The sequence below is a fragment of the Dipodomys merriami genome, unplaced genomic scaffold, assembly GCF_024711535.1.
Source record: "Dipodomys merriami isolate MVZ:Mamm:240054 unplaced genomic scaffold, mDipMer1.0.p SCAF_5, whole genome shotgun sequence".
Classification (NCBI taxonomy): domain Eukaryota; kingdom Metazoa; phylum Chordata; class Mammalia; order Rodentia; family Heteromyidae; genus Dipodomys; species Dipodomys merriami.
This window is the reverse complement of record NW_027206068.1, coordinates 70,547,634-70,564,057: the sequence shown is the minus strand read 5'-3', so window position 1 is coordinate 70,564,057 and position 16,424 is coordinate 70,547,634. Positions and strand designations below refer to the sequence as shown.

The 16,424-nt window shown below is 50.1% G+C and overlaps 2 protein-coding genes across 5 annotated transcripts in view; one reads left to right on the top strand and one right to left on the bottom strand.

Moving 5' to 3' along the window:
* Positions 1 to 1,082: 1,082 nt before the first annotated feature.
* On the top strand, positions 1,083 to 15,228 carry Trpv6 (transient receptor potential cation channel subfamily V member 6). Of its 3 annotated transcripts, XM_069996927.1 has the most exons (15): positions 1,083 to 1,515; positions 8,777 to 8,874; positions 8,999 to 9,121; positions 9,464 to 9,601; positions 9,905 to 10,003; positions 10,128 to 10,300; positions 10,677 to 10,823; positions 10,901 to 11,113; positions 11,314 to 11,400; positions 11,500 to 11,576; positions 11,794 to 11,959; positions 12,443 to 12,509; positions 12,794 to 13,062; positions 14,118 to 14,224; positions 14,560 to 15,228. In XM_069996927.1, the coding sequence occupies exons 1-15, from the start codon at positions 1,388 to 1,390 to the stop codon at positions 14,849 to 14,851; spliced, it is 2,184 nt and encodes a 727-aa protein (XP_069853028.1). In that variant the 5' UTR covers positions 1,083 to 1,387; the 3' UTR covers positions 14,852 to 15,228. The 3 variants fall into 3 exon arrangements, with proteins under 3 accessions (XP_069853028.1, XP_069853029.1, XP_069853030.1); XM_069996928.1 differs by lacking the exon at positions 9,464 to 9,601 and having other exon boundaries at positions 1,296 to 1,515; XM_069996929.1 differs by lacking the exons at positions 1,083 to 1,515; positions 8,777 to 8,874 and having other exon boundaries at positions 9,035 to 9,121; positions 9,469 to 9,601.
* Positions 15,216 to 16,424, bottom strand: part of Ephb6 (EPH receptor B6) — a 14,753-nt gene continuing 13,544 nt past the window's right edge. For both annotated transcript variants that reach the window (XM_069996925.1, XM_069996924.1), the window contains 3 exons: positions 16,027 to 16,220; positions 15,756 to 15,911; positions 15,216 to 15,645 (listed from right to left, as the gene is read on the bottom strand). In XM_069996925.1, coding sequence (XP_069853026.1) covers positions 15,537 to 15,645; positions 15,756 to 15,911; positions 16,027 to 16,220 — 459 coding nt within the window. In that variant the 3' untranslated portion in view covers positions 15,216 to 15,536. The remainder of the gene's footprint in view (positions 15,646 to 15,755; positions 15,912 to 16,026; positions 16,221 to 16,424) is intronic.

Below are 16,424 nucleotides of genomic sequence, written 5' to 3'. Positions count from 1 at the left end.
CTCTTTTTTTTTTTTTTTTTTTTGGTTGGTTGTGGTGCCTGAACTCTGGGCCTAGGCACTGTCCCTCAGCTCTTCAGCTCAAGGCTAGTGCTCCACCACTTGAGCCACAGTGCCACTTCCAGCTTTTTCTGTTTATGTGGTACTAAGGAATTGAACCCAGGGCCTCATACATACGAGGCAAGCACTCTATCACTGAGATACCTTCCCAGGCCCGAATAGGGACTTTTACTTTGTTGGGGTTTTACTTTGTTACCCAGACTGGCCTCGAACTTGTGATCCTTCTGCCTCAGCTTCCCAGGGTCTGAGACCACAAACATGTGTCACCATAACTAGCCCATCCTGTATCTTATTTCATAACCCATTCCCCACATGTATATGAGGTTGCACAGGGTCTCTAGAACCCCAGGGCAGAATCTGTGCACAACTCTATTTGTGCCCTCGCCAGGATCAGTTAAGGATGTATTTTACAGCTTTAAAGGGGTTGCAGGATACAATCTACATGAAACATGATAAACAAAGAATGCATATCCGAGGCTTGTCCTGGGCAACACCTCAAACAGTACCTTTATGAACTTGGCTCTTTATAGAAACAGTTTGCTAATTCAAAGTTGCTGAGAACTAAGAATCTTCGCTACTCATGTACCTTCTCTGGGCCAAGAAAGAGATTTAACTGGAAGAGTTCAGAAAAATCTCAAGTCTCCAGGACTTAAATAGGCACAGGGAAGGAGACAGGCAGATGTGAATGAGGAAGGGCAGTTCTTTTTAGCCCCCTCAATCTTTACTATAGCCTGTCCTGACCCCTCCTCCTCCTCCATCCTCTTCCTCCTCCCTGCCTTTAATTTCTCAGGTGACCCTGACCTGTCCAGGCTTTCTTAGAAAAAAGTGACTTTGTGTCCCAAAGTCCAGGGGAGAGCTCGCTAATCTCCTCAAAGGCCTCCTTTGCTGTGACTGGCCTAGAGGAAGCAGGCAGATCCCCTCCCTGGGTGGAGAAATACTTGTAGTTGCCAGGGCTACCGCCCCTCTCCTCCTGGAGGCAGGACTTGAGGCCTGTCTCTTTAAATCTCAGGTAATTTGGGAGGAAGGAGGGAGTGTCCACACAGCTCCTGCTCACTCCAACAGTTGCTCCCACAGAGGCAGACTAGCTGACAGACTTGCCCGGTGGTGGTGGACCAGCTCTGCCAAGTGTAACAAACCGGGAGCCCTCAGCACGACCGCCCCCTGGGCCACCAACAAGTTGTCTTCCAGGACCTCTCTGGAGAAGCAGGAGACGGGACCTCTACAGGGAGAGGGCAGGCCGGCTGTTGGAGCCACCCATGTGGCCCCAAGGCCTAGCCCAGTCGGGGTCTGGCCTCAGCCTCAGCCTCCCAAGGAGCCATCCTTTCACCCCATGGGGTGGTCGCTGCCCAAGGAGAAAGGGTTAATTCTCTGCCTATGGAACAAGCTCTGCAAATGGTCCCACAGACAAGAGTCCTGGACTCAGAGCCGAGATGAGCAGAATCTGCTGCAGCAGAAGAGGTAAGTCTGGTGTCTGTTCCCCTCCCCAGCCCCAGGCCGGCTCTCCACCCACCTCCTCACCCACTCGCCTCTGGTCTTCACTCAGCTAGGCTGGATGGATGACTGGCTGGCATCCCCAGGCCTAGACCTAGCTCTTTGTTTCCAGGCCCGTGGAGCTAGCTGCCCAGAGTGCCAGGTGAGGGAGGAAGGGCTGCCTGGCACAGGTGTCTGTGATCTGTAAGAAGCAGCTCAATTCTGCAGGCCTCTTAAGAGGATCTCCAAGAGCCTTGCGGGAATCGTGGCATTGAAGCCCTCTACCCAAAAGGTGTCGGCAGGTCCGGCCAATGGCTTGTGTATCTCCAGTCTGTCTAAAATGGTGTCTGGCAGAAACACAGAGAGTCAAAGTGTGCCCGTGCGAGAATGGATAGGGGAATGATCGATGGATACAGCAGGGTGGGAACTTCAGACAGCAGTAACCATGAACTAATACAAAGTGCGGACACCGGAATCATTTTTGGACATTTGTTTCAATCAGCCCTGGACCAAGGCCATGCTCTATTCCAGGCACTGGAATCTCTGGAGAGTCTTTCTCCAGAGACTGTGGGGTGGCCTGGCCTACTGTCCAGATGCCCAAGGTCCTGGGGTCTGAGGCTCCCCTATGCTCACACTCAGGTTGGACAATCTGAAGGGCTCTAGAATTGGAGCCCCGAGAAAGACGTCCTATTTTGTCCGACAGACCTCGACAACTTTCCTAAACTCACTTGATGTATTCCCCACCACTGACCAGGCCATGGTGTGGCCATGTGTGGAATTGAAAGCAGCAGAAGAGAGGAAAAAATCTGTGGGGTCTTGGGGTCCTCTGTGTGTGGTCTCCTCTATAAGACTTCCTCTGTCCTGTGGCAGGGGCCTGCCTTCCTTAGCCTGACCAGGGGCCTGCCTGGGGGTTTGTGTCTTCTTTTGCTTAAGCATTCTGGGCTGGCTGGGGAATATGCCCCTTCTTTGAGCTGTGGCTTTCCTGTTGTCACCCCAGCCACCCACGGCTTCCCACTCCAGGTCTGGGAGAATGGGGGCTGGGACACATGTTTGGTTGATGACATCTTAGGGGTAACATAAAGGCATCGTTGTTAGAGGAGAGTTCATCACTGGTTCTACTCATCCTCTTCCCACTCTTAGGACCCTGGGGCTGGGGGGTACCAGCTAAGTGTGCAGAAAAGCCCACAGGTTTCATAGGGATAGGTAAGGATCCTTGTGTGTGGTGAGGGAAGGACCAGGTAGAGGACTTGGGCTAAAGCAAACAGCCTGGCTGAGAAGAGACTGCATTCGTCTTGAATGCTTCTACCTCTCCTTATGATCAACAGGTGGGCCGCCGTTGTAGCCCTGAGCTAGGAAGGCCTGATGTACCAGTTAGGGGAATAGCCCCCCCACCCCCTGCATCCCCTGATCTTCTCAGCTGTTTCCACAGATTCTCATTCCTCTTCTTCCTAGACAGCAGGTGGCCACAGTTGTGGCTGCTCTTTGAGTGGATACTTCCTGAAAGAGCTGAGATTGCTTGAGTCTACGAGGCTACACATAGTGACCTAGATAAAGGGAAGAGGTGTTGGTAACCAGATAAGCAGGGGATGGCCAGGGAAATACTGGTGATGTGGCCACGCGAAGGCTGAGTTGATGTGAGAAAAGAGCAACAATGGATTGAGGCCCTGACATTGTATAGTTATGATCACTCAACTTGTTTCATGGAATCCTAACTGTCACATGTGGAGGTAGGTCCAGAAGTGTGCCAAGGGGGAATGCAGAGGGGAGCTTCATGTTAGGGTCAGTGGGATGCTGTGGAGTAGAGAGGGGTTGTGTGGGAAGGAAAGGGAAGACAAGGAACTCCGCGTTCCTCTCCTTGGGTTGTAGTCATTCATTCCCTCTGCCCTCTGCGATCCATATTGGCTGAACTCTCAACTTTCTCCCGTTTCTTCCAGATTACCTCTCCCTCTGATTTGTTTTCCCATTTCCTGATCTTCAGTATATTAAGCGTTTGATGAGATTGGTAGAGAATGAGTATGCTAATTTTTTACTCTCAAGGAGCTCGTGTTCTGATGAGTGAAATGTACTCCTCTGAAGATGCAGATTCAGTCAACCTTGGAGAGAAAAAATTTTTTAAAAAGAAATATGATGGTTTTGCTAACAGGCTCTGCAGCTAGGCTGTGATTTTGTCTGTCCTCAATGTGTATAAGTTTTTTTCTCCCTTCACATAGCCCTTACAAGGTATTAGGTATTATAAGTCATCTAGAGCTGATTTAAAGTCAACAAGAGGGCCAGATGTGGTAGAATATGCCTGTAATCCCAGCACTCTAGAGGCTGATGCAGGAGCACGAGGGGATTGAGTCTAGCCAACGTGGGTAAGGAGGAAGAACCTGTCTCTAAAAACCAAAATAAATAAACAAACGTAAAAAGGACATGCAAACGTGACCCCACTGTATGGCAGAGAACTGACATATCTAGATTTTTCTATCTGTGGGGATCGTGGCAGCAGTGCCCCTGAGGGACCAGATGACTGGACTCAGGTCAAAGGTAAGCTTGGTGAGAAGGTCACGAAAAGGGTATAAACCAGTCTGAAGGGAGTAGAGGAGGAAGCTGCTATATCTGATTTCGGCTGGTATGGGGTGTGCTAGGAGCTTCACGGAGACTGCCCAACCCAAGTCTGCACCCCTCCCATGCTGGCACCTTCTCTCCTAAGAAGGAACAGCAGTCAATCATGCTGGGAGTTTTCGCTTGACTCTGTACATACCTGTAGGAGTATGTGTGAACTGAAGTGAGTGTGTAAACTGAGCCCTGGTCCTCCTCTGGACACTGTGCACTTCTGTCTCAGCAAACATATATAGTCACGCTTGCTTGCGTGCACATGTCTACTGACAGGCATAAAGGAGTGGCTGTAATTTACAAAGCTCAACAACAAGTCTCTCAGCAGTCACTTTTCCCCAGAATTGGTTTCCGCATCCTACTGCCAGGCGCCTTAGCTAAGAAGTAGCCCACAAGTGCCTAGTGTACGCCACCTGCCACACATGACTGCTCTTTCTCATCCGTGGTCATTGCTCAAGGCCTACCTCCTACCTCCCAAGGGGGGGGGGGAATCAGAAGGAGCCATAAAACTAGAAGAACCACATAATTTAGTGGTAAGTGCCTAGGGCTATGTTCTTGGCTAGGCACTCTGCCTGTTAACCCTGTGTGTCCGGCAGTAACTTCACCGTGGGTGCCTCAGTTTCCTTTCCTGAGGAAAGACTCTTTCAGTTGAAAACCAGTGGCATCCACATATGCTCTTACAGTCCCTTCTGTGGCCTCCAAAACCCTCCTCCGACCATGATGAGCATGAAGCATAACAGGGAACAAGCAATGGTTAATGGTGCATGGGCTTACTTGAACAAATCACGTCAGAGATCAGAAGTTGTTGTCTCCATCTGATACATGAACAGATGAGACTTCATTTATGGTGATTTTCTAGCCTTCAGTTCTTGATTTGGACCTTTCCCCCGGACTGTTTCGTTTCTACCTTTATTTTTCTCCCTAGCACTAAACCCAGAGCCTAACTTGCACATCACACACACACACACACACACACACACACACAGATTTCCACACATGTGAGAGTGGTATCAAGCAAGAGGCACAGAGGAGAGAAGTCAAGGACTCTTACTTGGTGGCTGTCAGAGGTGGCCCTGAGCAGCACAGCATCACCTGATTTATTCAACCAAAACATGGGTTAGTTTTTGTGGCAAGGACCCCTTAGTTGCGTTTCTACTGGCCCAATACTGAGCTAGCTGTTCAGTTTTATAATTAATTGCCCAGTAAAACAAAGCATTTTTGAACCTCCAAATGCCTTTCATACTGTTATAATTTTAGATTTGCTCTATAATTTATTTTTGCTACTTAATCAGTGGGAGCTTAAATGGCTTCACCTTTTTGTTTCTTCTTTAGTTGAGTATTTAATGATCTGTTGGAAAACATTTTGTATGCATAGGGAATTTCTCATTCCGTGTGTATGTGTGTGTGTGTGTGTGCGCGCGCATGTGTGCATGTGTAGAACACTTTTCCTTTAATGAATCATGAATAGTTGGACCTCTAAATCAGGGTTTCTCCACCTTGGCATGATTGCATGTTGGGCAGGATAACTCTTGGTGCTTATCCTGTGTGGGATGTTTAGCAGTGTCCTTTCTCTCTATGTACTAGGTGCCAGCTGCACACTCTGTCCCTCCATTGTGATCTAATCTCCCACAAATCGGCTGCTCCTGGAGAATCTATAAGAGTTTTAGTACTCTTTGCACTTCCTCAATGGAGTCTGAGAGTCCCGTGCTCTGGGGTCTGTCCTTACTGCCAACCTTGTGAGCTAGGTCTTTCTCTGCTGTCCCCTTCTGGCCCCGTGATGTTATTGCCAATAATGGCTCCCTCAGATACCATCCAAACCATTCCATATACCCCGACCCCATTTCTCTCCTTTTCTTTGGCTGGATTCAGGAGTTTGCAACCAGAGAAGGCCATTTCTCTCCAAACCCTGCTAGCTTGGGTTATAAGCTGTTTTTTCATCCAGGGTGTGATCTAACTATTTTGCCAGATAAAATATAGGACATTTAGTTTAGTTTGAATTTCAGATGAACAATGGCTAAACTGTTAGCATGTGGGTATGTCTTCAAGTATTACATACACACACACACACACACACACACACACACGTTATCTATCTATAATTCCAATTCCAATTTTACTGAGCAGCTTGACTTTTTACTTGTCAAATCTGGCAACCCTAAGGCCTCCCCAGGCCCACTAGGAGCCACTATCAGCCGAGACAAGAAAAGAGATACATCGAGGATGAGGCTAGTGGAAAACATATGCAAGCATCAGAAACATGTAGACCAACAGAGAGCTTGCTGAGTATACTAACAGTGACACATAGTGTGGGGCACTGGAATGAAGGGAAGACCGAAGGAGAGAATGGGAAACATTCTGGGGAGACTGTATGTGTGTGTGATATGTATGTGTGTGTGTGTGGGGGGGGTAATCTCCCCCAGTCTATCCTAGCTCTAAAATATCTACATAAGAAAGCTTTAGGCAATTGGTTGGTAGGGATAGTGGCTCAAACAGTGCAATAAACCTGTTCTTCTGTTGTGCTTGTATACACAGCACACTCTTTTCTGCTTGCATTGTGTGTTTGCAGAAAATTGACTTACAGGGTGATAATAAAGAGAACAGTAGAGCCAAACCAACATTTAGCAGATCTACTGATAGACTCATTCTCTAGCAAGTGTTAGTAAGCATACATTGCATGTGAAGTATGCCTCCCAATCCTGGTATAACTATAGTGAGACTGAAATCCTGGTGTGAGGAGTGATTGGGAAGAGCGGAATTCAAAAGCAGCAACAACAACACAAAAGGCATGCATATTCCTCCTTCTTCATTGAAGAGTCCATTGGACTCTTTTTTTTTTTTTTTGTAAAGATACTGTACTCAAGGGTTACAGTTACATGAGTAAGGAAATGCCTTCATTCCCGATTGAGCATTGTTACCCGCTCCTTTGTTTTTCCGATACTATCCCTTCCCTCCCCACCTCCCCAACTCCTCCAACCCCGAAGTTGTAAAGTTCGTTTTCAGCATTGTGTCTTGTATGCCTCATTGTTATATCCATTGGACTCTTGTAAGCTGTGATTAGAAAGATAGTCTTGACAGCATCGAGAAGGATGGACTAGGGGCAGATAGGGTACAGGGAAATCAATTAGAAGAGTATCTGGCTAATCTTGGGCTAGAGAAAGAGGATATGAATTAGTAAGCTTTAGTAGGAACAAAAAGAAAGGGACTAACTGGAGACAGAACCATAGATGTCAGATTCCTGTGGCCTGGGGATTGCCTTGGGGAGAGTAAGGGCTAGGATGGGGAGAGATCTGAGTCCTCTTCCTATTTCTACCTCTAGCTTCAAAATAGTTTTCTGCCATTGCCAGCATTTCAGGATGTGGGTTTCTGTCGATGTTATTTTATATGACACCTAACTGGCTATCTCTAGATAGAAGGGTTTATTTCATTCACTCCCTTAGAAAGTGCAAATGGCTCCAGGCTGAGAGATTAAATTGAATAAAAAGGATTTATGTGTCTTAAGTTGGGGTAAATTCTGATTTAATAAGATACTTTTAGTTCATTGTAGGTGTAAGACTAGAGAGCTGACCTGGAAAGCCAAAGAAGATAATTTTGCTTAAAACAAGTGAAAAGCAGATAATAAATAAGGAGAGATTCATAGCCACCAGCAAAACATAAAGCAACTGTGAATCTGAAATTGAGTAAGCCCATGAAGGCTTCAGGGAAAAAATGAGAACATTCAGATCCATGAGGAATCTAACGAATCCATTCTCCATATTGGATCCTCTCCTGTTCTGCATCTCTCATAATTGACATCTCCATTGCAGCTTCTTCACAGGTGCTAATAGAGGAAATAAAGTAGCACCTGAGGCCCCGAAGATAGCAGGTCTAGGAATGATAGAGAGGGGTGCTTTCCAAGCTATGATACGTGCTATTTGCAAACAGATGGAAACTCCTGCGCTTGCCTTGAATTTCTTACATCAGATATTTCACATGCAGGAGGCCGCACTTCAATAACCGAAAAGCTTGAATAATGCTTCTTTAACTCTAATAGAGTAATTGGTTGGGGCTTTTCTTGAACTACAGAATCAGATTTTGTAGGTCAAAGGGTTAACCTGAGAATTGCCATTCCTTATGAGTGCTAATGCTGATCACCAGGATGGGCACGCACACACACACACACACACACACACACACACACACACACACACACACACACACACACACACACACACACACACACACACACACACACACACACACACACACACACACACACACACACACACACACACACACACCACACCACACACGCCCCAAATCTTCTTGTGGAAGTCGATTGAGATTATAACAGGACCACTCCAGAGATAAAGGCTAAATGATTCTGGAGTTGAAATCTTTCAGAGTGTCTGATATGCTCAGACACCATATACTCTGAGCTCTTGGCACTGAAAAAGAGGAAAACAGTCAAGATACCCTTCTACACAGACTATTTGGGCCAATGGGTTGGTTGGGGAACAGTGGTGGGAAGAGTTCAGGTGAACCCTAAATACTCCCCCTTGCCAGGTCATGGGCTTTAGCATCCATTGCTGCTGAGGTTCATGGGTTTGAACAAAGAAAGCCACTTGCTCAACTTGGCATGTTCGCTTCACTCCCTTTCACATCTCATTCCTGGTAGGATCTGGGAGTCTCCTCTCCTTCTAGCAGCCAAAGAAAATGATGTCCAGACGCTGAGTAAGCTGCTCAAGTATCAGGGCTGTGACGTGCACCAGAGAGGTGAGAAATGGTACCCCAGTCTGGATCTCTGGGTCAGCCTCTAACTTGGGCATTTGGAGAAGAGCCTGGCATGTGGAGGCAGGATCATCCTTATGTCCTTTTGTTTTTCCTCTGTAAATGCCAGGAGCCATGGGGGAGACGGCTCTGCACATAGCTGCCCTGTATGACAACCTGGATGCCGCCATGTTGCTGATGGAAGCTGCCCCAGAGTTGGTCTTTGAACCTATGACATCTGAGCTCTATGCAGGTGAGAGCCAGGATGGAGAGAAGAGCCTTTCTGTTGGGTATTTATGCCAGTGTCTGTGGTTGTTCATGTGAAGGGACAACTGAGCATTCCTACACTTCAGTCTTTCTCCAGACATCTCTCTTCATTCCTCATGAGTCCACTTTGCATGCCACTAGAATTGCATGGCATCTCTGAAATACCAGTGACCTTGAGCAGGGGAAAAGAGATGAGCCTTGTGAACACCCGTGGGCTCCCTCCCCACATCTCAGGCTACCCTAGGGACAGAGACCCTGGGTACTCCTGGGAGGGATCCCTATCAGGTCCTTGGGACTGACCTGTGACTCATGGCTCTCTCTGGGCCAGGTCAGACTGCACTGCACATCGCTGTCATGAACCAGAACGTGAACCTGGTGCGTGCCCTGCTTGCCCGAGGGGCCAGCGTCTCTGCCAGAGCTACAGGCTTTGCCTTCCACCTCAGCCCCCACAACCTCATCTACTATGGTGAGAGCCAGGGCCTCGCTGGCAGGAAGGGGAGGTGAAGAGCTGCAGAGAGCTGGGCAGGGGCAAAGGCAGGCTAGGCAAGAGAGAGCTGTGCCCAAAGAGAGCTCTGTCTGTTGGGACACTGGGAGGGGCAGCCCTTCTAGGACTTAAGGCCAGAGGCCCCTCCTGCTCAGGACCTCTGCACTGTCCCTTCCTCTGGCTCCTCTCAGCTGAGCTAGGGGAAGGGGAGGAAGTCACCCAGGCAGAATGTCCTTCTTGTCCTGGGATCTGCCATCCCTGACCCAGCGGCCTCTGTGTTCCCAGGAGAGCACCCACTGTCCTTTGCTGCCTGTGTGGGCAGTGAAGAGATCGTTCGGCTGCTCATTGAGCATGGAGCTGACATTCGGGCCCAGGACTCCCTGGGTAAGAGTGGGGATTAGGTGGGGTGTGGGATGCTGCAGGAGTGTATGGGGGAGGGGCACCACTGACTTAGGGAAAGAGTAGGACTTTGGGCCTGAGGCCACAGTCTGCCTCTCTCTTCCCCCAGGAAACACAGTGCTTCACATCCTCATCCTGCAGCCCAACAAAACCTTTGCCTGCCAGATGTACAACCTGCTGCTGTCTTATGATGGAGGGGACCACCTGCAGTCCTTGGAGCTGGTGCCCAACCACCAGGGCCTCACCCCCTTCAAGCTGGCCGGAGTGGAGGGCAACACTGTGGTGAGGAGTTGGAGGAAGCAGAGGCGAACACTCCTCCTTGACACCCTGGTGCCATTCCCAGCCCAGATTGGGAGTTGTCTCTTCTCTTGCCCCTTGTCCCTGTTTCTTTCTTTGCCCAATGTATGTCACTGAAGTGTTGGTAGCTTACGCAGTCTACAGCCCGTGCTGAAGCTGTCTGCAATGCCCAATGTAGAACCGTGGCCCTCTTGCTCCTCCCCTCTCTCCAGGCTCTAGAGAGAGTCATGGGGAGGGATAAACCTAGGCTCTTCTGCCCTTCCAAGAGGTGGCCATTAAGACTACCACCTTCTCTCCCTGGTCCTCCTGGACTGGGGCGTGGCGTGTACCTGTGAGTCCTGACCATCCCACTTGCTGTCAGATGTTCCAGCACCTGATGCAGAAGCGGAAGCACATCCAGTGGACGTATGGGCCTCTGACCTCCACCCTCTACGACCTCACGGAGATCGACTCCTCAGGTGATGAGCAGTCCTTGTTGGAACTTATTGTCACCACCAAGAAGCGAGAGGTATGGAGACTTGGCAACAGAGGTGTGGGTAAGGGGTGCCGGGGTCTTGGAGCTGCCTTTCCTATTCTCCGATGCAGGCTCGTCAGATCCTGGACCAGACACCCGTGAAGGAGCTGGTGAGCTTCAAATGGAAGAGGTATGGGCGGCCCTACTTCTGCGTGCTGGGTGCCATCTACTTGGTGTACATCATCTGCTTCACCATGTGCTGCGTCTACCGCCCCCTCAAGCCCAGAACCACCAACCGAACCAACCCCCGGGACAACACCCTTCTACAGCAGAAGCTGCTTCAGGTAATACCCGAGGAGGAGCAGAGGGGGCAAAGCAAGACTCTGATACCCATTCTTATTCTAGGGTCAGAGACTGAGACCAGCCAGACCTGAGACGTTAGAAAGAATCTCTGACACAGCCAGTGGTCCCTGGTCCCAGAGCTGAAAGTGTAGAAGTACAGATGCCCTGCGTGTTTTAACCATAATTCCCCCTCCCATCTCAGGAGGCTTATGTGACCCCCAAAGATGACCTCCGGCTGGTTGGGGAGCTGGTGACCATCATTGGGGCTGTGATCATCCTGCTGGTGGAGGTAAGGTGTGGACAGGATGCAGGATGAGTCCCTCAGCCCCAGGGATCCAGCCTGAGCTCTGGTCTGTAAATGTCTTGTGTGTCCCTGAATTTGCTCCAGATTCCAGACATCTTCAGGTTGGGAGTCACTCGCTTCTTCGGACAGACCATTCTTGGGGGACCATTCCATGTCATCATGTGAGTCACTTTTACTCCCGTGCCTTCCTTCCTTTGGGGTCATTTCCCTCTCTGGCTTCCCAGTCTCCAAAGAACTTCCAATGTGGGAGATCCTTCACCCCTAATGATGTGAGCTGTGTTCAGAGTGGGCAGGCGTTGAGTTTGAATGTATGGGGACTACCTACTTCCTCAGGATGAGCCCAGCCTCTCTTACCGCACACTTCCTGTCTTCCTCCAGTATCACCTATGCCTTCACGGTGCTGGTAACCATGGTGATGCGGCTCACCAACACGGATGGGGAGGTGGTGCCCATGTCCTTTGCCCTGGTGCTGGGCTGGTGCAATGTCATGTACTTTGCCCGAGGATTCCAGATGCTGGGGCCCTTCACCATCATGATCCAGAAGGTCAGTCACCCACGCACCCCCAACCACCACATGCTTCCTAGAGAAGACTACGCGAACGCTCTCCAGAGGGCTGGATAGTAAATAGTGCAGGGTTCGTGAATCATATGGTCTTTGTTGCATGTTCTTTTTCTTCTTTTCTTCTCCTTCCCTCTCCCTACATGCTTCCCTCCTCTTTCTTCTTCCTTTTCCCTCCCTCTTTCTCTCCCTCCCTTCCTTACTTGCTTCGTTCCTTCCTCCTTCCCCTTCCTTCCTTCTTTCTTCTCATTCCCTCCATCCCTTTCCTTCCTTCTTGCCCTCCTTTCTTTGTTTCTTCTCTTTTCTTTTTAAACTACTCTTAGTTTAAGAACCACATCATGACAGGCCAGGCAGATTTGGCCTGTATGCCATACTCTACCCATCCCTGACCTGGGGTTAGACTACAAGCACTGGATGGGGCAACTGCTCCAGAAGTGTGACATCCTCTCTGCCTTCCCTTCCCTCTAGATGATTTTTGGAGACCTGATGCGATTCTGCTGGTTGATGGCTGTGGTGATCCTGGGCTTTGCTTCTGGTAAATCACCTATCCACAGTGGGAGGGAAGGACTGGGGAACTCACAGAGTGCAGAATGACTCTGGCTACATAAGGAAAAGAGGTCATCTCAGAGAAGGCTGTGCAGTTGAGGGTGGGATGTCACTTGGGGGTGACAGAAAACAGGGAATGTAGCTCTTGGGATCAGAAGGATGAGTCTCGCTAGGCTGAGATGGCAATATGGGAGATACAGGGGACAACGATCTGGCTCTGGGCTAGTCATGATACGGTTGCCATGGCAACTCTCACCCCCTTGGGTGGAGCAGCCTTCTATATCATCTTCCAGACAGAAGACCCTGACGAGCTGGGCCATTTCTACGACTACCCCATGGCACTGTTCAGCACCTTCGAACTGTTCCTCACCATTATCGACGGCCCCGCCAACTATGACGTGGATCTACCCTTCATGTACAGCATCACTTATGCGGCCTTTGCCATCATCGCCACCTTGCTCATGCTCAACCTTCTCATTGCCATGATGGGTGACACTCACTGGCGAGTGGCTCATGAGAGAGATGAGCTCTGGAGAGCCCAGGTGAGCCCCCTGGTGGCTGGGAGGGCTTAGTGCAAATATTGCCATTCCTACCCAGTAACTGTTTTATCTTGAACTTTACATTGTTTGGCTACTTCTTGTATAGTAAGTATGCAGAATAATGCCAAAGGTACATGAGATTTGGATTAACCACAGTACTGAGAAGTACTGGACTCTCTGGAAAGAATCCCTCACACTTCTTTCAACAAGTAAAGCCTGCCTGTTCTAGAAGGATCAAAAAATAAAGCGAGGGGTGGCTAAAAATTCATTTGGTAAATCTTGCTCCCCAGTAAGAAAATACCAAGTTTTCTTGACTTCAGTCTGTGGAATTTGACCCAAAAAAAATTGCGAGTGTTAAAAATATACCATAAAATCCTCCTGGAGGAGCAGCAGCATCTATAACCATTCAGAGCGTCAAGAGGTGCATAAAGACAATGCTATGAATCAAATCCCTTTTTTAAGAAGATACTTAGGGGGACAAAAAAAGAGTTTATCTCAAAAAAAGTAATTTCCACAAAATAAAAATGGAAATTCCATATCCTGGAAGGCATTTAACTGCGGTGTATTAGAAATGGAGTGACACCCGGCTGCCTAAACAGAGAAATATTCTCTCCATGAAAACATACTGATATTAGATTTCCAAGTTGAATGCATTACACTTATAAATGGATTTTATGTAGGGTCAAAATAGTCTGAGGCCCATCCAGCTCCTATCTCTGTCCATCTTAGAATGAAGTCGTCCCTTCTTCCAAAGGAAGCTGTGGTGTCTCACCGGCCTCTGCCCGACTTTACAATGGTTCTCACATCACAGGGTGAATTGCGGGCCTTGTCAGTTTTGTCAGTTCTCTCTTACAGAGAATTCTCTCCTGGAGAATCCCACTGCCACTCTGGTTCAGAGGTGTCCCGTCCCACCTCTGGAAAACGATGAGCTCCCTAGTTGCCATGCATTTACTAAATGTATTCCCCTGCCCCAGCTGCCCCTGCCCCAGCTGCATTCCTCAGTCTGGGCCTCTCTGACAACCTCCTCTCTCTGTCACCTCTCCTGTCCCTGAATGTAGGTGGTGGCCACCACGGTGATGCTCGAGCGGAAGTTGCCTCGCTGCTTGTGGCCTCGTTCAGGGATCTGTGGGCGTGACTATGGGCTGGGGGACCGCTGGTTCCTACGGTGAGTGATGGTGCTGGGGTGGGTGTTCCCTAACCAAATACCTTTCCATGGTGGTTCTTCCCTTAGATGACTTCCTGCTTCCTCCTATGGAGGTTGACATAGTTACTGGGGTCCAAAGCCTATTGCCTGAGTTCCGCTCTTGGGGAAGGGCTTTCATTTGGAGCTTGGAGCCCCAGAGCTGGAGGACCACCACCTGCTGCTTTCTGAGAGCTGGCTACGGAAAAGGAGAAGGGCCAACATTAGTGGGGCTGGAGGAGAGCGAGCGAATGGAAGATCGGCATTGGTCTTACAGACGTTCTTCAACTCTTCTCAAGTCGTCTTCTCGTGCTCCACAGGGTGGAAGACAGGCAGGATCTCAACCGACAGCGGATTCTACGCTACGCCCAGGCCTTCCAGCCACAAGATGTCCTCTGCTCCGAGGACTTGGACAAAGACTCAGGGGGAAAACTGGAGCTGGGCCGTCCCTTTGGTCCCTACCTGTCCTTTCCCACACCCTCTGTGTCTCGGAGCACCTCCCGCAGCAGCACCAACTGGGAAAGGCTTCGGCAAGGCACCCTGCGCAGGGACTTGCGGGGCATCATCAACAGAGGCGTGGAAGATGGGGAAGGCTGGGAGTACCAGGTCTGAGAACAAAACCCATCCACACGCGACGACACCGAGTCCAAGTGGGAAAGTGGAGTCAAATGAATGTGAAGGGAGGCATGCTGGGACAAACTGTCCTGGGTCTCTACAACTCCTTCCACTTGGGAGCCAAGAGAAGGGGGAACGCTGTGGTCTTCTCCTCAACCCAAGAATCCCTTATTCTCTTGTGGAAGTCCCACTACTCATCTGAGCACTTTAAGGACAGGCTTGCCTTCTCCATCACCTGTTTCCACCCCCTGTGTGTCTTAAATGGGAGCGCAGTGGAGAGTTGAAGCACTGGGCATGTGGACAGGTGTCTGAGGGACAGACAGGCTAGGCTGAGCCTCATCACCTTCCAATAAAGTCATTTCCTGTTCCCTGCCCCCCCTCTCCCTCTCTTCATTAGTGTCTTGCCATCTTACCCACCAATCTGCCCCTCCTGAGGGCCTCCCTGAGCCCTCCCTGCCAACCGACTCAGGCCCAGACACACCTGAGCTTGTAAATTCCCTTCTTTTTCTTTAATGTGGGAGAGGCTGGGGCTGGGGAATGCAGCATCCAGATGACTGGACGTCCTGTCCAGGCGAAGGGGTCAACATGGATCTTGGCTTCTATCTCACTCATGTCTCTATGGCCCTGAATCCAGTCCTGGGCCATAGCATCGCTGGCTCTCGGCTTCCTGCCCAGGCCTCACTCACACCTCTACCGAACCCGGCTGCCTCAGGTGCTGCTGGAGGAGCTGGATGTTGTGTAGCAGCTTCTTCTGGTGGCCAGCCAGGGTGATGCCCAGGGCGGGCAGGTCTCTGGTGGGGAGGGAATAGGTCAGATCGAGGCCTGCTTCTCCAAGATCCCAGACATGCCACCCTCCCTCGAGTCAGCATCCTTGCCCCCTCCTCCCCAAATCCCCACTTACTCCAGACTCAGCTGAGCCACATCGCTGAAGGTACAAAGGCCGAACTTGGAGAAGTTGTCCTGATAGCACTCCAGCCCAATGGCCGAGAGCCAGGCCTGGGGTGAGTCCAGGCAAGGGAAGTCCAGGGCCACAGGATTCAGGAGCGCCTGGGAAGGTCTAAGGTGGGAAGGGGCAGGCAGGTCAGGCTCTCCTCTTCATCTTAGCCCTCTCTCCTCAGTTCCCTTTCTGGTTTGTATCTAGTTTCCCCAGGCTCCAACCCCAAGCTCCAGACCTGTCCCCGGGGGCCCCATCCGCTTGCAAGGTGTCTGGTTTGCGGATCATCTTGTCAAAGGCAGCGACCAGTTGGTCAAAGTGAGGCCTCCGGGCACGATCCTTCTGCCATGTGTCAAGCATCAGCAGATGTAGTCCGGGTGGACAACCTGGAGGTGGGGGCAGCCGGAACTCCTGTTCTATTGCATTTAGTACCTAGGGGGCCAGGAAACACGGTGATGGGAAGCTATTGCTAGTAGAGAGGAGTGTTAGGAGGAAAAGGCGGGGAAGGGGGTAGATTGGAGTCAGAGGCAGCATTGAGGCAGGAGGGGGGAAGGACTCCCCCTCCCCCCAAAGAGGCTGGTCTGGTTTCACCAGTTCTGAAGACTTTCCCATGTGAGCAGACCAAAGAATGGAGGG

Bases quoted from the DNA above. Each gene is read 5' to 3' on its own strand.
- Trpv6 (XM_069996927.1), top strand. From the start codon at position 1,388: ATGGGGTGGTCGCTGCCCAAGGAGAAAGGGTTAATTCTCTGCCTATGG. The intron at 11,114-11,313 runs GTAATACCCGAG...CTCCCATCTCAG, and splicing joins TACAGCAGAAGCTGCTTCAG to GAGGCTTATGTGACCCCCAA. The intron at 11,401-11,499 runs GTAAGGTGTGGA...AATTTGCTCCAG, and splicing joins TGATCATCCTGCTGGTGGAG to ATTCCAGACATCTTCAGGTT.